Raw genomic sequence first — 25,230 nt, 5'->3', positions numbered from 1 at the left:
GTTTGTTGGGGTCATAGAGGGACATGAAGAGCTCCGAGTCCTCTCCGATGCGACACACAAAGTTCCTGACAAAGACATAGAGGCTGTGGGTGGGAGAGGACTGGATCCTCGCAGAGATCCCAGAGTGGTCTGTCTGAACATTGGACTGTGAAGACAAAGGAAATACCATTAGTATATAATGTTATAACACCGGACATGGCTGGTGTGATAAACTACCAGATCATTTGCCAGGTTACCAGCCATAACTGGAGTTTGTTCTATTTAAGATATATATATCTGGCTGGTTGATAAAAGTCTATTATGACTGTGTAGTCATAATAAATTGTTGAGGTAGTAAGATATCTAAAAGCTTTATTAAAAACGTGAATATCATTTTAGTCAAGGGGCTTTGTCTGTTCTAGTGGGGAATACACAACATAAAACATAATTAACTCTCAAGTTACTGCAACTATGCCGACAACATCATAAACCCTGGTACCACTCCTGTAGTCTCCTCTCCTACCTGTTCCTCTTTGATGCGTTCGTTGATCTTGGTTGTGGCCTCCTTGTGGGCCCGGAACAGGCTGATGACACTGGCTCTCTCAGGCTCCAGGATGTTGCCGTCACCATCCCGGACCACCTGGTCCAACTGAAGGATCCTGGGAGGAGGTTAACAAGGGGAGGGGGGGTGTGGTGTTGGTGTGGAAAGAGGAAGCATGGCAGGGATAACCATATGAACCATAGTGTCCATATTCCAGGGAGAATATTCTGCGAAAAGAGCAGGTCCACAGGCTCACAACACGTCATAACATGACACGTTGTGAGCTTGCAGAACGGCTAATTTCCGCGAAGAGATTTGGTGTAAAGGGAAATCTGAGTAGAGCCCAAGTCAACTAAGTATATAGGGGTTAAGTTGAGAGAGAGAGATCAGGTTAGAAAGTAGAGGTTAGGAGATCGAGAAAAGAGGAAATGGTTTAGATTTTTAGATCTTAGATTCAATTTATTGTCTCCACCAGGCCGAAGGCATGGGGAGAGAGTATGTTTTGCACTCCGTCCGTGTGTCCGTCCGTCCGTGTGTGTGTCCGTCCATCTGTCCGTCTGTTACCAGCTAATCTCCGGCACCGTTAACCCGGTCGATGCCAAATTTTGCACACACACTCCCTGGATGCCAACGATGAACCAATTGTCCAGAACGGCCTGTTATAGTGCCATCAAAAAGATAAAAAATTGATATTACTCCTCCAGATTCTGTCCAAAAATCCTGCAAATCGTTACACACTATCTCTATAGTCATGTGTTCAAGCCGGATCTGTCCGATATTTCATATTCCATCCTAATTGGCTAACATTGGCTTTCAAAGTTGGCAGGATTGGCCCGTTTTGAACAAAAAGCCTCAAATCATGAACGCAGCGTGAAATTTACGTGAAATCTTTCACAGATTTTCCTACTAGGCTGAGGAATATATCCCACCCTTTTCACATTGGCCTGTTATAGCACCACCAACAGGTGGATTTTTGCAAAACACATTTTTGGAACAAAATGCCTCAAATCATGCATGCAGCGTGCAATTTACGTGAAATCTTTCACAGACTTTCCTACTAGGCTGAGAAATATATCCCACCATTTTCACATTGGCCTGTTATACAATTTTTTGGGAAAAAATGCCTCAAATCATCCAATTGCCATCCAAGGCGTAAGAAGAAATGGCACCCTTTTATGAGTATGCAAATACTTTGACAATGAAATGGTTGGAGGAGACAAGAGAGAAGGATAAAGAGGAGATGATAATGGAATAAAGGAAGAGAGTTGTAGAAGAAGAACATGGCACAATGCAGAAGTGTAGGACCTCAAATGGAGAAGACAGACAGAATAAATTGATAAATGTGGGGGGAAATGTCTGTACTTGTTGCCGTAGTCAATCTTCGAGGTGACCTTCTGCTTGAGTTCCTTGAACTCGTCGCTGGGCAGAGTACCAGACAGGAGCTGTGAGCGCCACTCCATCAACTCTATCATCAACCTCTGGACCTGCTTCAGACACCGTTCTCTGTTGGCCTGATGAGATGCACACACACGCGCGCACACACGCGCATACGCACGCACACGCACACACACACACACACACACACACACACACACACACACACACACACACACACACACACACACACACACACACACACACACACACACACACACACACACACAGTTGCATAAACACACTTGCATGCATACACATCTGAAATACGATCTGGTACTACGTGTAACATGTTAGATCATTGTATTATTAGTAGTAGTAGTAGTAGTAGTAGTAGTAGTAGTAGAGGTAGTAGTATTTATTAATCTCTCTTCCCCTTCTTCCCTTTCTCTTATGGAAGTAACAAACAAAAAAATGTTTAGAGCTTGCACAAAAAATAATTTCACCCACTGTTTGACACTTGTAAACCTGTGACATTGTGTCATTTTCTAAACTCAGTGAACTGGTCTTTCAACACAAAACCTCATCCTGTCCCACAGATGCTACCCCCACTCACCTCTTTAAGGAGGCCTGGGAGACCATTGGGCCCAGTGTCCATAACATCATAAATAGCAGTCTGGCTTCAGGTGTTGTAAAATGTGCTTTATAAATAAAGTGGATTGGATTGGATTGGGACGTGATAATAAAGTTGATTCTGAATACACAAGTGGATGTAGGAAGGTCATGCAACTTATTTTGTTGATGACAGAGATAAGTATGCTCTACCATGCATTCATTTCATATATATTCATTTCAGTATAGTAGTATCAGTAGATACTACTATACTACATGCATTTTACACACACACACACACACACACACACACACACACACACACACACACACACACACACACACACACACACACACACACACACACACACACACACACACACACACACACACACACACACACACACACACACACACACACACACACACACACAGTTATTACCACAAAGAGCTGTTTCCAGATGCTTCCCCACTCTCTCAGTGTTGTGGTGACTTCCTTCACGAGGGGCATCTCTGCTGATAAGACCACCTCTTCATTACTGTGGACACACACATTTAACATCTTTATTTGCATTCACATTTAACAAGAAATTCTTGAACACAAACAATAGTGAATGCGCAAACTTGGAAAAAAGTGCTTCAGGATACAGATCACGGGTACAGAAAGCATCGCCTTCTCCATATATGGCGACTACCAATTATTGCAGACATTGAACAGAATTTTGCTGATGCCTTAGCTCTCGGCTTGGACATGCCTGCAATCTGCAGGCCCCTCACGACTGATTTATGGACATTACAGAGGCTTCCAAATATATATCAACACAAGTAGTTTACATTTGTAGCCAAGCTGTATAATAGCATCCTTAAGACGCTGGTACTTAAGCACCTTGGTAAGGAATGCCTCTTCCTGACTGTGGTCAAATGTACATGCCACTTCCAAAATGGTCACTTCTCTACTGTCTTTGTCAACAACAACAACACACACACACATCACATATACCCAAGATAAAACACACACACACACACACACACACACACACACACACACACACACACACACACACACACACACACACACACACACACACACACACACACACACACACACACACACACACACACACACACACACACACACACACACACACAGAGTGAATAACATGGAACATTTGAGGACTGTCCAACGGTCTTTGTTCTACTAACCCTCGTTTTTCAATGATGACCTCCTTCAGGTGGACAAAACTGACCGGAAAAGCACCCTAGGGAGAGAACAGGAGAGATGGTGATGCATGTGGACAGTTTTAGTCCAGCGAGGAGGAAAATGTATCAATGGCAGCATACCTCCTAGACTTTAAAACAGAACCTCACACTACAATCAATACCTCAAGTACTTACAGTCCAGAATAACAGAGCATTATGATTAGTATTTTATAAACCCATGTGACATCTTAAGCTTAACTTATTCTACATCATTTGAGGGTTTCCGAAAATAACAAATCTACAAGCTAACAATGCATCATGATACAACGCAATGTTATCTTGTAGATCAGTTCTTTTTGGCAAGTCAATCTAGTCACAAGATTATAGTGGCCACTCTAGAGTCGTCCTAAGCTTTTTAGGTCGAGACCCAAAAGAGAAATACAAATTGTGAAAATAGACATTCTACCTGTATAAGCTCACATGTTGCTATGCGATGCGCTGTGACCAAGCCCCCAGTAAGGCTATCCAAAGTTGAAGCTGCCACTACCTACTGGCGAAATGTGGAATTGCAGCACTTTCATGGAGGTGGACGGACGTACATGACGTCACGTGCGTAAGCCCGGACCTGGCTAGGCTAAACTTCCGCTCGCTCGAGCCATTGAGTTATAATTGTACTTCCGGCAGTCTTCCGGGTGCTTCAAAACGCCACTGAGCAACTTCTATTGAAATGAATAGTGGGGGGACGGGGCCAACGCTCCGGTTCGGTCTCTATCCATTTATTACTCTATGGCTGTGACACACTGTGAGCTTGTAGATCTGCTATTCTCACTACTTCTTAATGGTTTTTATATTTTTAAATTAAAGAGATATTTCACCAAAAAAACAAATTTTATCGTCTACTCAGGTTTATGTAACAACCCAGGTAGTGTTTAAGTTGCTCGATTCAGTATTAGATATTTGATATTCGTTTTAGCGTTATATCTACGCAGTGATAGTAGTCTGGCTATGCCAGGTTAATAATGTCCTGGGTGTGTCCAGCACCATTACCTGCTGAGCCTTATTCCTGGCCAAGTAGCCTTTGTACCATCCTGGAAGACAGAACCATGCAATTTAGTAGCACATTAACAGAGTGAACAAAGTCAGTCGTATTTAGCATAAAATATTTATCATCACCATAAAAAAGCTATACATTTTCCCGAATGCATTCCATGTCAAATATATTCCATGAAAGATGGAACTGATTCTCAACATGGGGTTTGCTGTAGTCACAGAAATAATAATTGTATTGAATTGTCTGTGGCCTATCGTCTAATCATCATGCATGTCCTTGGAATTGACACAGTTGACTGAATGACTGAATTAACCTGTAAGTTAACCTGTGTGTAATATTTCACACATTTCTCACCATCGCAGACTTCCTGGATGTAGACTGTGTCGCCGATCTCCAAAGAGAGCTCATTATCCCCATTTCCATTAAAATTCCATTTAACTGTAAGACAGAGGAAACAACCAAATCAAATGTATTCTCAAATACTTTACTTGCAGATCAAGCATGAGAGGAAGGGTTTAAGGACACCACAACACAGTTTACTAAACAGCAATAATAACAATCAATCTGGGAAAAAAAGTGGACACTGGACATTGTAACATTTCTTTCCGATATGTATTGCACTTCTGCACGCCTACACACCTACAGTAAGCAGGTGCGTAGTCAAAGAGCAGTAGACAACATGAAATGTCATAACACATGTTAAAACCACTCGAGGATATGAGACAATAAAGTTCAGGACTTATTTCTCCATTGCAGTCTTCATAAACACAACAAATACATGGCAGGCATGAACAATGTATAATAAATAAACATTATTTTAGACACAACAACATACATTTACCCAATTATTTGTATCCTTACTAAAACCCTGCTCCTACTCTGGAACCTTGTCCAATAACCAAGCCCTTGGTAAATGCTTGAATGTTTCTACATTGGAAGTCAGCTTGACTGACCTCCAGGCTATTCTATTTGCTAGCCTTGCACGTTCACGGTCAAGATAAATGTTTTATTGAAGCAACATTTCGGTCGTGTACTGTAGACCTTCCTCAGGCCGAAACGTTGCTTCATTAAAACTGGTCACTTGACCGTGCAAGTTGGCAGTGTACGTGCGTATCTGATATTGTCAATAGGTATTGCAAAAAAAGATGTTGTGGGATGGGTGATGGCCGATTTAACAGTCACACCAGGCCTAATTGGGCATCAGTGCTAGGTTTTGTTGTGCATCGAGCACACAGAATAAATTAGCCATTCCCACACCCGCATTCAGAGGATAGCCTGAAGAGAACGCTAGAGATCTGTAACCGTTTCTGCTGAAGTGATACCATTTTGGTTTCCGTTATACAACAGCATAGCTTGCTTGATTTTGTATCACACTGGACAATAAAAAACGTTATTGCAGGGACCCTGCTGTTGTCTATGCCTGGTGGTTATGTCACAAGAACATCAATTCACCATAAAATGCATCTTTTAACTTCAATAGTTACACTGTTCAGAGAGAAATGCAAAAGCTTGGTAAACTAATTTCACTGCCACATGTGAAATTTGCCACAGTGATGAACACTTAAAATTAAGTTCAATATATATATTTTGTGTAGCTTTTAACACAAAATCAAGTATCAACACTCTTTCATAGACACATTTAACTAAACATAATTATTTCACGGGGAAGAATTGTAGAAACATATATTGATATCGAAAGGATGGCATATGGAAACGATGAATCTTGTGAATGACTTAAATTTACACTTTCACAAGTTGTAATGTACTGTATATGTCATTTCTAAATTCTAATCTATTGAGCAGGCCTTATTCTTGCTGCAGTGTTACCGTAATAAGCACAACGAAATCCTCACACTAACTTCCACCCCCTCCACTTCCTGTGTTGTCAATTCTAACCGAAAAGACACGTCTTTGTAACAGTCTGTGTAACCTGCTACAATATTTGATATCAATCGATGCTTTCCTGCAATTTTACACTCATGGCCAGTGGCCACTGTCAAACTCGACGCCAAATACCAGGATATTAAATATAATCTTTGTACATGTTCTCATGGTTGTTCCATCTTCCAATATGAGAACAAGACAATGTATCAGTGCTGTGTTCTGCACTTTCTCCATGAGGTCAGCAAACCTCCGCTAGGAGAATTGTGTTTTAGAGGGCATAGTTATGAGCATGTCTGTGTTATGTCTGATATCAGACATGCTTAGGCTCCAAGGTTCTCATCTTACACACACTCAGACATAATTAGTTGCCGTGTCAAATTTACCACATACACTGTAGCCTCTACGTGACCCGTAATGTACTGTATTAGGGCTGCACAATATATCATTTCAGCATTGACATTGGAATACATGTCTGGTGCAATAATGACACTGCAAATGATGCCAGGTGCTAAGGTAAACTCATCCAGCCATGTCACATTGGTCTGGAAGATCAGATTTTTTAATGACTGGTCTTGCATGCACATTCAGGTGTGATGTTGAGTTAACAACTGCCTGTATTGAACAACTGCCAAATGTCGTTCTCAAAACTCACCCTATAAATCATTGCTATAGAGATAAACGCTTTCCAAATGGATCTGGTGAAAATATGTAATTCCTGCATTTTATACATTGAAATACACATAGCAAAAACCAAACATATTGCAATGTCAATTGCTTCCAAAATAATTCAGCCATACAGTGTATGTTCTGTGAAAATCAATTATTCCAAGCAGTGAAGTTACAATACTCAATTTATCTCTGTCGAGCAGTTACATTTATACACAATTCTCCACTTCCTCTCAAGGCAGAGATTGATAATCTGAACACAATAAATCGGGCTGTGTATCGCTGCCTGTTAGACACATGGTAGAAATGCAGAACATAACCATGTCAGCCTATCATTTCTGGGGTGTTCATACTGAAGATATGTGTCAGTTAGGCAGCACCTGACCACATCCTGTGAAGGAGGAAGTGATAGTCCTAGCTCTGTCTGAGCAGTACTGATACAGTAGGTTCATGTGTCTCATGGCTCTCTCTCTCTCGCACACGCACACGCACACGCACAAACACACACACACACACACACACACACACACACACACACACACACACACACACACACACACACACACACACACACACACACACACTCACACACACACACACACTGAGTGTACTCTGTACAAATGTAACCAAATGGAGCCGGATCCATGATGGTTACATTTGTACAATCTCAACGAGTTAAACAAGCACTCAGGATTTTACATGGTGGGAGAGTGCAACCTACTGTACTTACCTACACCATACCGCTCTGTAATTGACTTGGTCCAACAAGGCGCCATTTGGACCTATCCACGCTCTCAGAAATCATCCACTCCTTCGTTCCTCTCTGATGTTGTCCCCTTCTAACTCTTTCTGATTAGTCTCTAACTTCTGCTGTTGTGTGTGTTTTTTTTTCTCTCACAACATGAAAACAACAAGCTCCTCCTCTTCTCCTTTTTGTCTCTTCTCTCTCTTCCTCCCTTCACGCTGCTAAGGGGAAGTGGGTGAGAAGGGCAGGGTGGAGGAGGCCCTGGCTGAAAGTGCACAGGCAGACTCACTGGTTGAGGTTGGTAAGCTCTAATTCTGTCTACTGAACAGTGAACACTGACTGTTGAGAACTGTAGTTTTCTCCGGATGCCGGGCGCGGCTGCACTAATAACTTTGGGGCAGGCCCGTCTAGAGTTTGAATGGACAGGTATCAGTCAAAAGAGAGACATCGAAGTGGAAGGATGGATGGGGAAGGATCTGCGGTCGCAATTATTATTATTATAAGTCTCTTATAAAAACCGTTACAAACTGCATCACTTCTTTGTTGCACCCTGAGGATCGGTAGAATTCGTTACCTACGTGCAACACTAGTAGTGTGTTAGTAGTGTGTTAGTAGTGTGTCATTGACACATATGACAGGGCCAGGGTCATAACACCTTGTTCCAAGAAGATAGATGTCATTACCTCACAAATCCTCAAGAGGGCGGTAGAGATGTGTATTAATCATCCAGCCATTCTAAATTGCCCAGTCTAATCTAATCAAGATAGGGCAGATCTTAAACAAGGGGCCGAGCTAGAAGAAGGGATGTAATTTGAATTCCCATAGAAAAAATATATTTCTGCAGTGCTAATGGAATTTGAGATACCACTGCCAACAGCATTCCACATAATACCAGCTAAGAAGAATGATCCTTTCCTGCCCTGGCACCTCCTAGCATGGGAACATTGGAGCCCACAAGCATCCCAAGCCAAAGAACACACAGCTATGGTCTCAGCTATGACAGACATCACATTTAAAGTAAAATGTCCACTGACACATTACATTCAACCTCAACCACCTCAACATCCCTCCTCACTTTGCATTTACAAGGTTGTCGTTATGTAAATGTGCGGAGGAGAAAGGTCATCCGGGGGACTTCAGAGGTACATAGAACAAACAATCATACAGGCACACACACAAACACACACACCACAGCTTTCCATAATCCTTACACAGGTCAAAGTGGGAGAAAGGAAACATTATTGATCGATTTTACAGTGCATGTGATGTGTGCCTACAGGTGTGTGCGTCAGAGAGAAAGAGAGAGAGGGAGGGAGGGAGGGAGAGAGAGGTAGAGAGAGGGGGAGAGAGAGTGATACCTTATCACTCAGTTCTATTAAGAACAAAACTGCAGCCTTGTCTTGTGACTCACAAGGAGAAACGAGGGCGTTGCGAAAGAAAGAAAGAAAGAAAGAAAGAAAGAAAGAAAGAAAGAAAGAAAGAAAGAAAGAAAGAAAGAAAGAAAGAAAGAAAGAACAGAACAAAGACTGAAAGAATCAATGAAAGAAACAAAGCAGGAAAATGACAAAAGCGTAGACACAAACAGAGAAATGGACAGACAAAAAAACAGAAGCTCAGATACAGCCGAAGACAGACAGGAAAAGAGAGATATGAAACGACAAGGACAGAGCAGTGGTAATGAGTTATAGATCTCAGCATAAAGCCAAGACGATGGATTGACGTTGGGGAGGAAGGAGAGAGGCATGCTTGCCCCAGTGCCCCAGGAGCCAGAGGCACATGAAAAATAGATAGCAAAGCAAAGTAAAAGGCAGACGGCCAGAAATAGAAAGATAGATTGAGAATTTGTCTGACCCATCGGCCATTGACATCATTCAAGACCATCTGGTGCCAATTCCCAGAGATTCACCCAAGCAGCCTCTCCCTGAGCACCCTGTCTGAAAGAAGAGGAGCGTTGTCATGGAGTTGACAGACACCTCTCTCGCCCGTGCAAAATGACCATATCGTTAATACCAATTAGAAACTAGAGATGTTGGCCAAATATGGGAGAATAATATTTGCAGAAATAGATGTATGGGTACAGTGGGGAGGAACAGAGAGAGAGAGAGAGGTGTGTGCCTGACTCACTGTTGCTCCCTCCTATCGTACGTACACACACACACACACACACACACACACACACACACACACACACACACACACACACACACACACACACACACACACACACACACACACACACACACACACACACACACACACACACACACACACACACACACACACACACACACACACACTTAATGAGTGTGTGGGCTCTGTAGTTTCAGGGAGCAGAGCGGAGTAGCAGACAAGTCTTCATAGCTACGGCACAGCTGCACAAAGGTGAGTTCATACAATATTCTTACAGTATGCTAGATATACATATGAAACATGTGACTACTACTGTACATGATTTTAATTTGTTTCTTTTTCAAATAGCAAAACATGTTCATCCCAGTTGAAATTAATTTATAATAATAATAATATAAAGTTTACCACCGTTCTAGAGGTCTGTATAACTGATTTTAACAGCACAATTTAAACAAGAGTGCATCTCTCTTGAATATAAACAGGATTTCTTTCTTTTAAAATTGCAAATTTCTGCTTTTTAGACTATTCAGAGTCCTCTCCTCTCCTCTAGAGGAGAGGAGAGGAGAGACAGAGACACAGAGAGAGAGACACAGAGAGAGAGAGAGAGGTACTTTGAGGACTCCATACTGTACAACATAATGTAGGTCATGGACTGGACTCGGTTTAACTAAGCACTGCAGCAATAGTGACCTGTGGGTATGTGTATACTGTATAATGTACAATGACAAAGAGGTCGTTTAATCAGTCCTGTGAATGAGGAACTTAGATTGGTGTGTGTGTGTGTGGGTGGGTGTGTGTGTGTGTGTGTGTGTGTGTGTGTGTGTGTGTGTGTGTGTGTGTGTGTGTGTGTGTGTGTGTGTGTGTGTGTATGTGCAGTACTCATATGCAAACTTACGTAGATGGGTAAATTACAGGTGCATATAGACTGGCGTAATCACAAAGCATGCTGGCTATAAAGTTGTGAGACGTATACCTGTCGCCCACGCTGGCTATAAAGTTGTGAGACGTATACCTGTCGCCCACGCTGGCTATAAAGTTATGGGACGTTTGTTTCCACAGAGAAGATTGTGTGCACAGCTTATGTATTTAGGCCAGGTGCTGCACATCAAGGCATCAAGGCGAGAATCAAGAGGATAAAACATCTGTCTGTACACTGTTTTTAAACTACAAAAAATGAACTTTAAAATTTCAACACTTTCAGGTATTCATCAGGCCAATATTCAACATCATTCATATACCTTTCCCACATACTGCCTATAGTTATGGGTCTATTACCTTTCCCACATTAAAAGGGATCGTTCCCCCAAAATCTAACTGATGACCACTGACCAGCAGTGGTTCCCTGTGGAGAAAACAGGGAATTTTGTCGCAGCCTTTACCCGCAGCGCGGCCCGCAATTTAGCCGCGGCCCGAAAATTACGAATATAGGAGCTTTCTCTGTCCCTTAATGGTATTTTCGTCCCGCGTCACCCGCTATCTTTTTTGCCGACAGCGGTATTTGTGCCTAGAGGTGTGGTCATGGGCGTGTTGGCACGCTTTCCCCTAAATTGCTATTTTGGTCAAACACATTTGGGAAAGCACCCGTAAACCGTATGCCAAATTAGTTTGGTAAAGAGCGGCGCGCACCGCACCTCAATGGAGATGTCCACGGAGTGCAGGGCAGGCTGCGTCATCTCTCCTTATTCTCCTATGCATCTCTTTGTAATTTTCCTATAATCAGCAGAAGTGAGTGCCTGCCACTTCCTTGTGTCTATTGTGTTTATATAATTGTATAGTCAAAGAAGTTATTTGTGCCAGGCGTGCGGCGTGCGCGATTCCATTTGCTCATTCAGTTCATCACCCCATAGCAGCAAATGGGGTTTAATGATGTCTAAATCCGAACTTTCCGAATTTTCCTTTTCACTTCATACCGTTCCGTAGAGACGGCCTACACGCACAATCTATATACCAAATGAAAGCCCTAATTTCCTAGTTTACATAGAACTTTGAAAGTTCTATGTAAGTTGTGATTCAATGAAAAGACGAGCATTATTGGCTTTGTGCTGGTGGAAAAAAAAAAAAGAACGGCACGAGGGGGGGGGGGGTTACAGTGCAAGTGAGACTTCAAGGCAGCAGCGGGCTTAGGCTATGAAGCAATATAGCAACGCATAAGGGATCCCTTAAAGGCAATGGCACGTGGACTGGTGATTCGTTTAATTAGTGTAACGCCCAAACCACACCTATGCATAATATAACGGGTAACGGAGGTGTTTAAGGGATTTAGACAGTACAGTGTTCAATGAACACGGAATACCATTAGGAATCTCAATCAATATTTGTAACTATACTAGACCAGTGCCCGTTGGGCACCGGGCCAACTCGGGAACGATGCAAGTTGGGAATGCATGCCCCACCCAATTAATGCAATTATCCAATACTAGTACCCGTTGTCAAAGTACCCGTTGTATCTGTCTGTCTGTGCTCCTTTTATGCCCATATAGTTAGATATTTGTATTCCGTCTACCCGTCTACTTTTTAAGTAGTAGCTCTAAGTGTTGAAAAGTGTCTGTTGCCGAAAATCTGCTGTTGAATGGGTGGTGGGTACACTGTCGCGTCAGGTCGCAAGTTGTAGGGAAGCATCTAAAGCCAGCTTGGTCAGCTTTCGACTGTCGGATAGCACGAGGGGGGGGGGGGGTTACAGTGCAAGTGAGACTTCAAGGCAGCAGCGGGCTTAGGCTATGAAGCAATATAGCACTAACGGGCAACGCATAAGGGATCCCTTAAAGGCAATGGCACGTGGACCTTCTGATTCGTTTAATTATTGTAACGCCCAAACCACACCTATGCATAATATAACGGGTAACGGAGGTGTTTAAGGGATTTAGACAGGTAACCAAAATACCAACTTTAGTGGGGGAACACCCTTTCCCCACTCCTAAATCCCCAAATAGTGGCTTTCGAAAGATGAGACAAAAATGGAGCCCACAGTCTCTATAGGCAGTATAGGGAACCACTGCTGGTCAAACTATTAGTTTATGAATGTGACAAAAACAAACAATATCCATGAATTTGAGTCTCTATGGGGTGAGTAATCGATAGAAAAAGTAATTTTGAACTCTCATTTAAACTATCCTTTAAAAGGACAAAATTGTAACCATTACATCATGTTGCTCATAAAATCGGATCTACATTACATATTTTACCAACACATAACTGCTACAGCAACTGCTACCCACCAATAACTCTATTCTATTCACCCAATTTCAACCTATCATCATATACTTGGTCCACACTATAGAGGGTATGCACATGCATAAAGTGAATGGCAAATCGAGTGGCAAATGTGAGTGACAAAGTGAGGGGGCTGGCACAAAACATTTTAATTGGAGGGGGGGGGGGGGGGGGGGGGGGTTGGGGGGCTGGGGCAAATACTTATCATGTCGGGGGTCCTTGGCACGAAAACGTTAGAGAACTGCTGATTTAGAAGGCATTTGTATAATCGGCCTCAGGTCTGAATGGGTTAACCCACCGTACATGTCACTGCATTTCCATGTCTAATAATAATTAGTTAGTTGTTCATTAAGCGGAGGCATTCTATGAGGAAACTACGATGTTGACATAAAACAGGAGTGGCATGGTACTGTGTAGTGGAAAGAGTACTAGAATGTTCCACTCAAACAGACACATGTTACTCAAGTAGAAGTAAGATTAGTACTTATGTTGAACACCACTCAAACAAAAGGTACAATAGTAGCTATTTTGAACATTAAACTGTTAAAGGGGAATACCACTCATTTTCAACATTTTACTATGTCATTAATATACCTTTGAGCTGTTGTGTGGAAATAATAAAAAAAATCTTGATGACATCATCAAGAGCTCAAAGGTATATTAATGACATAATAAAATGTTGAAAATGAGTGGTATTCCCCTTTAATAAAGCCATGTATCAGCTTAGGTTCCAAATTTGTCTGCTAATGTTTTGCTTCGTCACTTTCTATTTCACTCGTTTATCCTGTATAAGTTATTTTTGAGTGGTGCAACCACTCCTATAGACAGCTATGTGTGTGGCTGTGTCGCTGTGTCCCTGTGTCCGAGCACGAAAATAGCATTTGTTCACCACCAAGTGTCACTGTTGCATAGCCTAACACACAGACACAGACAGGCCAGGGAGGTGGGCTTGTTCAGTACAGTACAGTACAGTACAGTACAGTACAGTACAGTACAGTACAGTACAGTACAGTACAGTACAGTACAGTACAGTACCACTCACTTCAGACGGGTCTGATTTTTCCTGATTAGATGAAATTGGCATCCTGACATATTTTCTTTTTTCTAAAAGGGTTGCAGAGATGGGGAGACCCATTATTGAAAAACATTATAGCAATGATTACTATAATAGAGGGTATGCACGTGACATCATCATACCCGGAAGTTATGTGGGAACGCCTACTACTGACTACTGAGTGGCAAAACACTACTTTCTGGCCTTGACAGCCCATACATCCAAAGAAAAGTCCTATCTGATTGCATTAAACAACGTTAAACTCACTTTTCCACTCAATTTGAATGAATATCACGAGAGGAGGATGAGTCTAAATATCTAATAGCAAGCAAAGAGGGTTTCTTTTACATAGCTTTATTGCTTTGCCATAGGTAGAACACGTTTACGATATAATTCCAATTAGAGCACATACAGTATAGGATTGGGAGTAATGTCTGTTTGAAACATCTCTGAGTAAGTGTTGAATATTTCAGACCAAAATAAATTGTTGACAAGTTAGGGGCAGGACTAAGACTACAGTCCTACACCTACAGTACATGGTCTACTGGTTGGGCTTTACTGGACAAGAATAGTGTACAGTATATAAGGATAGATTTAGGCTAACTTGTTATTAGTTAAATTGACCCTTAAAACAACCTTGATTTGTATCCGACCATGTATGGCATAGTGCTGCTGCCCATTGACTGTCGGACAATTCTTCTTCTAGCCTTCCTCTCCAAAGGTCAGTTTCCCACTGTCTCCTAACTTCCCCAGAGTAAGAAGTGTGTGTGTGTGTGTGTGTGTGTGTGTGTGTGTGTGTGTGTGTGTGTGTGTGTGTGTGTGTGTGTGTGTGTGTGTGTGTGTGTGTGTGTGTGTGTGTGTGTGTGTGTTATATTCCTTCATGTCTTGTATTGTCTTCATGTTCTTGTTGTTTTTGGAGTACAAATTTACGGCACTGGACCAGGGAGTGGATGAGCGAGTGACATCAGGACTTCGGTAGCTATTTCACCATCTGTCCGCTCCGCTGTAGTGCTAATAATGAAGTGACATTATTCCGTTAGAGTGTCTCGGTCGCTTCTCGCCTTTAAGGGGTCTTACTGGTACAGTATATATTGGATGTTGTACTTGAAAATAAATAAAACTATATGATATGATCACCGTCTAAAATAATTAACATGATTTATAAATCATTCTTAGCATTTGTGGTGGTCAGGAAAAACAGATCTAAGAAACAGCAAATACAATAATGAGTGTCAAAGATATGTCTGCATAGTATCCATGTCTTTATCAGTCTCACACAGCATGCGCTCAATTGACAGGATGTAGAGAGCAATAAAAGAGAGCGATAAAAATGTGTCCACAAATCACAAATGGGTCCTGAGTTGACCCACTGTTTGGGAAACACTACTGTATTTGTCTCTGTGTACCTGGGAGCCTGTCTGTCTGTCTGTCTGTCTGTCTGTCTGTGTACCTGTCTGTCTCTGTGTACCTGGGAGCCTGTCTGTCTGTCTGTCTGTCTGTCTGTGTCAGCTTGTCTGACTGCCCAGCTGTGTTTTCTCTTCACGCTTTGTTGAGAATCTAAAGCTCATCTCCAATGGTCAAATGCACATTTGCACAACAGCAACCTTTCTCATAGCTTCTCTCTCTCACACACACACACACACACACACACACACACACACGCGCGCACGCACGCACGCAGACACACACACACACACACACACACACACACACACACACACACACACACACACACACACACACACACACACACACACACACACACACACACACACACACACACACACACACATACATAGAAAGCAATAGAGTTGGCGAAAACAGAAAAGAAAGTGAGAGCAGCTAGATACATTTAAAACTAGAAAAAGTGCCCCTCGGGGCACAGGTCTCCACCAGGGCAGGTCAGGTTGTGGCGCTATAATAGGCCAATGTGATGGATGGATTGGATGGCAATTGGATGATTTGAGGCATTTTGTTCCAAAAATGTGTTTTGCAAAAATACACCTGTTGGTGGCGCGATAACAGGCCAATGTGAAAAGCGTGGGATATATTCCTCAGCCTAGTAGGAAAGTCTGTGAAAGATTTAATGTAAATTGCACGCACATGATTTTAGGCTTTTTGTTCAAAACGGGCCAATCCTGCGAACTTTGAAAGCCAATGTTAGCCAATTAGGATGGAATCTGAAATATCGGAAAGATCTGTCTTGAACACATGACTATAGAGATAGTGTGTAACGATTTGTGGGATTTTTGGACAGAATCTGGAGGAGTAATATCAAAAAGTTTGTTTTTCAAAAGTCGGCCTTCTGGTGGCACTATAACAGGCCGTTCTGGAAAATTTGGGGCAGGTTCATCGTTGGCATCCAGGGAGTGTGTGTGCAAAATGTGGGATTAGCTGGTAACAGACGGACGGACGGACACACGCACGCACACACACACGGACGCAGTACAAAACATACTCTCTCCCCATGCCTTCGGCCTTGGTGGAGACAATAATAAGATCATGAGCCACTGTCACGTGATATAAATATTAGGTTCCCAATAGAGCATAGCAATGGGTGTGGTTTTATGGACCCACTGAAAACTCTCCAATTAATTTTTCCCATAGAGATTTACAAAAAGATTTATATCAATTATTCTAAGCCTAGAATCAATTCTAGGTAATTCTGACACTGACGAAGGCCTGCGCGCCGAAACACGTTTGTCTTAGCGTTTTTCATTTTTTCAGAGTCAAAGGTTTTTTTTTTTTTTTTACCCCAACCCTAACTCACCATACCAGGATCCTGGATGGCTTGATTCTAGGCTTAAAATAATTTATATAAATATTTGTGTAAATCTCTATGGGGAAAATGAATGGCCAATTTTTCAGTGGTTCCAGAAAACCATGCCCACTGCTATGCTAGTATACTGTGCTTCTGTACAATGTCTCTCTACCACAGGTGCGGTCGGCCAGAATGAGTCCACCTCTAGGAGCAACATATTCAAACACACTAGGCTGCTCTGTATCAATAAACATGAGTTCCTGTTCCGCTGGACTGATACAATCATATTATGCATAACAAAGACATCTAAAAAATGAGCACATGGAGTGTGTCAAGTGTGTCAGACTCAGAGTGGAGCTGCAAATAACTATATTACTCATGTCAGAGCTCAGACTGTCTCTAGGTAAAAGCACAGTAGCACACTACCCAAATTGGGCCTATTCTTACAGGACCATTTAGTGAATTATAGAAGGGCTTGATGGAATACCATGAAGCACATCCGACCATTTAGCAGACTCTACTGCCATTGAAAGTCAGACAGCAAGTAAAAGGAAGCTGTCTAGGAGAAAGGTCTTCTGGGACCTGCTATGGTTATTAAGGTTCATCACTTCCTACATTTCCTGTGTGTGTGTGTGTGTGTGTGTGTGTGTGTGTGTGTGTGTGTGTGTGTGTGTGTGTGTGTGTGTGTGTGTGTGTGTGTGTGTGTGTGTGTGTGTGTGTGTGTGTGTGTGTGTGTGTGTTTGTGTGTGTGCGTGTGTACCTGTGCGTGCATGCATATGCAAACACATGTAGATAGATAGGTACCGGTATTATAGTTGCCATACATGTATATCCTGGGATGGACCCCAGGAAGAACAGTTGTTACTGCAGCAATAAATAATAATAATAACAATAATAACAAAATGTTTGTATGTGTGTCAGCAGTATACTTGGCCTCGGATTGAATGCAAAAAACTAAAAACCATCCACGCTACCAGTGATTTGATAGTCTGACTGCTGCACAGATATACTGCCACTCTAAGCATAGCAGGCTTCAGTTGTGCTGACACGCTTTGAGGCTTTTACATACTATAGTAAACAGAGAAATCAAACACTAATCCATTACACTCCTTAAAGTCCATTACAAATAAAGGACTACTAGTAAAAATTAAAAAAAAAGATTAGGAATCGAGAGCTCATCCCGTTAATACAACAAACTCTCACTCTCTGTCCGCATGAATCCCACTGGGTGGGTTTGTGCTGATAAAGTGCAGATCTACTGGATTTTGTTTCATTCTCACAATTAAGAATAATCAGAGGGCCAAAAGCATGTTTCCTCCCAGTCTCTGGCCAAGATTAATAGAGTTTTACCAAGAATACCGGCTTATGATGTTTATGTAAAAATAAACACAGGAAACGAATAATGATTACACTCTCACACACCAACACTGGGACAGGAACACATCATGCATGTAGACACGACTAGGCCTACAGTAAAGGCAAGCTTGTGCTTGTGCATGTACACATATTAACACAGCCAAACACTCATGCACGTGCTCTCTCTCTCTCTCTCTCTGGAAGTCAACCAGGGTTCTCTTTGTGGTATTGCTACTGGCGACCCGTTAAACATGTCCATATCTGGTTAGTCCTAACAGACTACTCTTGGCCTCAACCCAAACGACTTCCTTACTGTGTGTGTGTGTGTGTGTGTGTGTGTGTGTGTGTGTGTGTGTGTGTGTGTGTGTGTGTGTGTGTGTGTGTGTGTGTGTGTGTGTGTGTGTGTGTGTGTGTGTGTGTGTGTGTGTGTGTGTCCGTTTGTTGTTGTTAAGAAAAGTGAGACGTGGTGCGTAGGAGGGCTTCGCTTCGTACGTTAGTGGCTGTGATAGCACTATTTGCTCTAGATGAACTTCAAAGCAGTGGTCCTGTAATGTAGGCTAAGGCCTACATCAGAAATGTGTCATGGTGAGCAAAATGTGGAAAATCTGTCGAGTTGAAGATTAGAGACGGTGATCTGCATTCGGGAGAAATTATGTTTGCTAAAAGCATTCTGTTCACACTCTTGTCTCATCCCCCCTTATCTGTTGTCTTCCTAGAAAGACACACACTGTCCAATCCTCTATCTGTCTATCCTTTCTGTCTAACCCCCTATCTGTCTGTAATGTATTTTTTTCCCTCTCTAAGGTGATAAGTGGGTGGCTAAGTATGAACCATGTCTGGCAAATGTCCCACTGTCCATTACAGTGTTGGAAAAATATGACGAGCAAACAATACCCACCGCTCACTGACGCAAATACTGGCTCACACACACTTGTACATTCAAGTGCACGTGAACATGCACGACCACACTTCAACCTCTTATCACTAATCCTCATTCCACCATGCACACATTAACAGCCCTACTGTACCCACATGCCATTAATGAATAGGTTCTCTGAGGACAAGTCATCTTCTATCGTTTCAAAACCCCCTAGCATTAAGAAAATCTCAACAATGCCCATAGGAGACTCGTCACATCTACTCCATTTGTTAAGTGAAATGCGATGCTAGCGCCAGAGCTTTGACAATTTGTTCATTTCAACAACATTTTCTCTATGACCGCATTTTCTCAATGACAACTGTACATACAAGAATCCCACAAAGGACTTTTACATACGAGTATAATTGAACATTATGTGCATGTTTACAAGAAAGTAAGAAACATAACGGTTTAATTTTGTCCAACACCACAGAATGTGTCTCAGCAACATGGTCTAATACGGTGGGAGAGCGACACAACCAAGCTACAGCTGGTGCTCTGCACAGTTGCATGTCTTGTCCTCTGCTGTACAAATAATCTGCCAACTTGGTGTATAGCTTTATTGTAGTTTGATTGGAATTCCCCATTAGCTCACACTCTAATGATAGCTTGTCTTCTCGGAGCCAAAACTCTCACTGTTATGGATGTGAAAGAATCTATTACGACTGCTTTGCATTCACCACGAATGGCTGTGTTAACATTAAGTGCAATTAATTAAAAAGACAAATACATCTGTCAAAAAACCTGTCATGGCATACTGCATCATGAGCCATTGTACAATACAAGCCAAATGTAATTTTAAATACACAACAAATATACACATACACAGAATAGTAATGCCTATCCCCTTTAATGATTTTCATATTAGCTACTTCATTCTATTACCCAATTGTTAGTTTGTAGTTAACTTGTGGCTAAATATTATAGAAAGTGGTCAAAATCAACAAAGACAAAGTTTAGAATGAAAGCAAACAGGTAATCAACAGCCACAATGTCCCTGATTCCATTCCAAATAGTCTTGTGTTCCTTGTTTCGCCCTGCCTGCCCTCAATGTCCTGTGTCTAAATAAACAAACACAAAAGCTACTGTAGCTACTGTCATTTCAATTGACCTATTGTATGTTGTTACCCCCTTTGTCCACTAGGTGACGCCACATCCATAGAAGATGGTGTTGAAGCCAGATGATGGAAAGGATGGCCTACTGTGAATCAGCTCCACATTCAGCAATCCCACAAACTACCACAACAGATACTTCAACAACCAAATGCTATTGTGATATGCTACATGAGCATGCCTTTGTAGCAGCATTTGCAGACACATCACATAACCAAATCCTTTCAAGACGTCCTCAATGAAACCAGTCATGAAAGTTTACTGTTATCCTGTATGAGGTCAGGAAACAGAATCACTGAGAACTGATCTCAGAAGGATTTGCATCAACAGAGCTAGCTGAAAACACTTCCTGGTATACATTTTATATATATCTATATATATAGATATATATATTTATATTATAGCTACTTGTTCAAGGGAAGCACCAAAGACAATGTCACAGTGACTGCAGTCAACAATGCTTTTTAAGGTGCTACTGGGGATATCCCTGTCCCTCCTGATTCTTCTGACCATCAGCGGTAACGTGTTGGTGTGTTTGGCCGTCTGTGCCTCGCGACGCCTGCGCTGCCTCACCAACTGCTTCATCGTGTCTCTGGCGGTCACAGACCTGCTGCTGGGCATGCTGGTCCTGCCCTTCTCCGCCCTCATGCTGCTCAGAGAGGACTGGCCACTCGGCCCCGTCTTCTGCAACCTCTACATCTCCCTGGACGTCATGCTGTGCACCGCGTCCATCCTCACCCTACTGGCCATCAGTGTGGACCGCTACATGGCCGTGACCATGCCGCTCAGGTACAACTCCCTGGTGCTGCCGCGGCGAGTTGCTGTGGTAATGGTGTGCGTGTGGACGGTGTCTTTAGGGGTTTCTTTCTTGCCCATCCACCTGGGATGGAACACCCCGGATGGCACGGTTCAGAACTACAACTACACGAACAAAACGAGGGAGTGCCGATTTGAACTAAACAGGCCGTACGTCATCACCGACTCCATCCTCACCTTCTACCTACCTCTGGTGGCTATGTGCTGGACCTACCACCGCATTCTTCGCATCGCACGGGCGCAGGCTAAGCGCATTCTCAATCACAGGCGCATCAGCACCACTGCCAACTTCAACCGCAGATGCAGCACGATCACCACGACCACGATCGTTTCTACGATCACAGCGGTGGCCCTGAGGGAGCATAAAGCTACAGTAACATTGGCAGCAGTGATCGGGGCATTTGTGGTGTGCTGGCTGCCCTATTTCATCCACTTCACAGTGACGGGGGTGATGGAGGATTCGTCACCAGGCATAGAGTATAATGTGGTGTTGTGGCTGGGTTACGCCAACTCAGCCCTCAACCCCATTCTCTATGCAGCACTCAACAGGGACTTCAGGATGGCCTATGCGTACCTGCTCAGATGTCGATGCCCTAGCCACAATGGGGGAAGGAGCCGGCCGCCGTCTCCAGTGGCAAACACAGGTAATGCTGCCTTCACATGGAATCAGGCAAGCGGTAGACGGCAAACCGGACTTCATTTTAGTGGACGGGAGCAGGACAGTAAACGGAACAGGACGGCACGGCAGCCCGGCAGCCAAAACCAGTGACGGTAACGACAGACGGCATCAATGTTAAAATGTTTACCGTTCCGTGCCGTCCAGCAGGTTTTTCCGTTTGCCGTCTACCGCTTGCCTGATTCCATGTGAATGCAGCATAAATAATACTGTATGTAGGAGGGTTTACAGTTAACAGTGAATGGCAGCAGACCCTTCTCACAGCAGATATTTTGACGGGTAAACAAATTAATGTAAAATGTAAATGTAACTTAATTGTGGATGTGCATACTGGCACACTTATGTAAATAGAACACATACATTATTAAAGTTCAGGTGCGTTTACCTGTCCTGTCAAAAGTCTTCTGCGAAACAGGTCAATAGTGCAAATCCGCACATTTTGCCCAATATCAGTTAAGTTTCATCCAAAAGGAGAATAATAATAATCTCAAATAACCTTTTGGATCCCGATGAGCAGAATATATCATGTAGAACTAGCAAACTTATATTAAGTTTTAAGAATTAAACTTTGAATGTCTTTCTTATTTGTGTCTCAGCCGGTCACCAGCTGACAGAAGTGACATTGCTGTGTGGCCACACACCCACCTCCTGTAGGGCAGGCCTTGTAGAGGAAGACTTTATGCTACACCAGATAAACAGCACTATAAGCCCGCCCACTGTCCAGCTTTCAAATGGCACCACTGGCACAGATGTCAATGGCAATGAAGGGTAAATTCACAAGGACCACCTGTTCTCTCTCAGCTCTCTCTGACACACACACACACACACACACACACACACACACACACACACACACACACACACACACACACACACACGCACACACACAGTTATATACCGTGTATGTGTATGTTATCCTTCTCATTCCTGTCATTCTTGTTTGTAAGAGCAGATCATGTTGAGTCTGCTGGTGAGGTGGCTATGCCGTGTACCTTACAGAGCCCTGAATGCTCCCTGGTCACACTGACAGACAGTTATCCAGACAAACAGAGATCTACAGCAGCCCCCAATTAGGTAGACCATCTCGTATTTTATCAGGTAATGTAATAAACACCTATAATGAATAATCTAATAAACATGCATAATAAATGAGGGCATCCCACCACACACACCACTCACCCCTGCATCTCGCCTGTATCCCTGAGTTTCCCCAGGTCACCTGTTGACAACCAGTGTTTGACATAATTTAGGTTTATGTCTGCTTTCAACACACACAATTGTTACAAACATATATTTCACTCCTACAGCAGTTAGTTGTCCTGTTGAGTTCTTATTTATTTGATCAGACATTGTGATATATCCTGCACTATATTTCAGATTCTAAATGCTAATGAAGAGATGTTTTAATCCTCTCTCTGTCTCTTCTGTGTCACTCAGCAATGATGTCATCCATAATGCAATGAAATACATGAGTGGAGCAGGACTCCAACTACACATCAGCATAAAAAAGAACGAACTGTACATATCCAGTACACCTCTATCTATCCAACATGGAGTGAATGAAGGATTGCCCATTATGCAAGGCATGGACCTTAGCCCTGAAACTAAAGACATTGCATTTGCACAGACCTAATGTTAATCTGCTGAAACTTTAAACAGAATTCTTCATGAGCTGACCTATTTTAGGAGCTATAGTCAGTCTTGTGATACTGACTGAGAGTGCACCCCAGTGGGTGCAATTGTAATTGCAACCTGGACAAGATAAACTTAAAGGGACACTTCACCCTTTTTGCAAAAAAATATATGTTAATGACATTTAGAAGATTTAGAACACTTTCCTGGGGTCTTTAAGTGTGGAATATGTGGTTTTAGATATTTTAGATTTTAGCAGTGTCCATGATGTCACAGACACTGGTCTCACTTCCTTCCTGGACTACATCAAGGACTGTCTAAAGAGGACGAGACACGAAGACGCCATGTTGCTTATGGTGCTCCATGGAAGGAAAGAAACATGCGCAGTTGAGACCAAGGAAGCTGAACACGGAAGTGTTGGCTGCATACAACCCATTGCGCATGTTTCTTTCCTTCCATGGAGCACCATAAGCAACATGGCGTCGCCCGTACGGTCTTCGCGTCTCGTCCTCTTTAGACAGTCCTTGGACTACATGTTGTCTCAGTAAGACAGCCCTCCACCTATCCACAAGGAGGAGTGCACCAAAGCATTATGGGAATTGTAGTCCAGGAAGGAAGTGAGCCCAGTGTCTATGACATCATGGACACTGCTAAAATCGAAAATATCTAAAACCACATATTCCACACTTAAAGACCCCAGGAAAGTGTTCTAAATCTTCTAAATGTCATTAACATATATTTTTTTGCAAAAAGGGTGAAGTGTCCCTTTAAGGGAGATTGAAAAATGTGTTTTACTTAAGCAAAGGTTATTCCAATTACATACTGAAAGTGTAATCTGTGGCATTTTATCATGACATTACCCTGACAGATCTACCTGAGGAGGCTCATGTCCTTCAAAGTCTGCAATAGGATGCTGCAGATGTTCTTATTGTTCTTCCAGTCTGTGTGATATGAAGATAATTTAATAAAGATAATTTATTAGCATAAATTTGTGTTTCTGTTCCAATTTTATCTGCTCAATGTTTTTGTTCCATCATCAAACAATACCAGTTTCACTTGTTAATGGCCCGTACACATGGCTTTAAAGTTGTCAGGGAGTCATCAGATTGTTAAAGGACCACTTTTCATCTTCATATAATTGGTCCTCACTAATGTAATTATGTAATTATCTTTCTACTCAGTCTGTGTCTCACAGGAGTGCTGTGGGCAGTGATCACATATATAATGCCAATATATGAAACTCACCAACACCTGTAGCCTACAGTATATTAACACAAATCTAGAACAATAATTTTCAATTAAAAACTTGAACCATTAGAAAATGCTACCATAAAGCAATAAATAAGCTGGACTGGAGCATTTCCTTACCTTTCAGAAGTTCCCCAAATGGCCACCACTACCTCCTTGACAACGAGAGAGTCTTTTGTATGTGCCTCAGCCTGAGCAACACACCACAACCTATGAATAGATTTTAGAAATAAGTAAACGCTTCAGCATTTTATTTTGGATGC

At 42.5% G+C, this 25,230-nt stretch overlaps 2 protein-coding genes across 3 annotated transcripts in view; one reads left to right on the top strand and one right to left on the bottom strand.

Annotated features, from left to right (window-relative positions):
* dock2 (dedicator of cytokinesis 2) overlaps positions 1-24,639 on the bottom strand; it is a 178,585-nt gene extending 153,946 nt beyond the window's left edge. The window contains exons 1-9 of one of the 2 annotated variants that reach the window (XM_079502580.1): positions 24,594-24,639; positions 23,267-23,306; positions 5,112-5,195; positions 4,754-4,794; positions 3,710-3,765; positions 2,949-3,045; positions 1,883-2,031; positions 503-638; positions 1-145 (exon numbers count right to left, since the gene is read on the bottom strand). The exon at positions 1-145 is cut by the window's left edge and continues 13 nt beyond it. In XM_079502580.1, coding sequence (XP_079358706.1) covers positions 1-145; positions 503-638; positions 1,883-2,031; positions 2,949-3,017 — 499 coding nt within the window. In that variant the 5' untranslated portion in view covers positions 3,018-3,045; positions 3,710-3,765; positions 4,754-4,794; ... (1 more) ...; positions 23,267-23,306; positions 24,594-24,639. Of the gene's footprint in view, positions 146-502; positions 639-1,882; positions 2,032-2,948; positions 3,046-3,709; positions 3,766-4,753; positions 4,795-5,111; positions 5,196-8,037; positions 8,148-23,266; positions 23,307-24,593 lie in introns of those variants that run through there. The other variant, XM_079502579.1, reaches the window with a different exon arrangement.
* On the top strand, positions 21,053-23,537 carry hrh2a (histamine receptor H2a; the record flags this gene model as incomplete). The annotated part of the gene is made up of 4 exons (XM_079502601.1): positions 21,053-22,055; positions 22,684-22,855; positions 23,040-23,185; positions 23,525-23,537. 3 exons carry the CDS (start codon positions 21,053-21,055, stop codon positions 23,047-23,049), a joined length of 1,185 nt encoding a protein of 394 aa, XP_079358727.1. The 3' UTR covers positions 23,050-23,185; positions 23,525-23,537.
* Positions 24,640-25,230: the final 591 nt, after the last annotated feature.

This window comes from Electrona antarctica (genome assembly GCF_951216825.1).
Source record: "Electrona antarctica genome assembly, chromosome: 1".
NCBI lineage: Eukaryota > Metazoa > Chordata > Actinopteri > Myctophiformes > Myctophidae > Electrona > Electrona antarctica.
The sequence above is the reverse complement of the archived record's forward strand: the minus strand, read 5'-3'. Positions and strand labels throughout refer to the sequence as shown.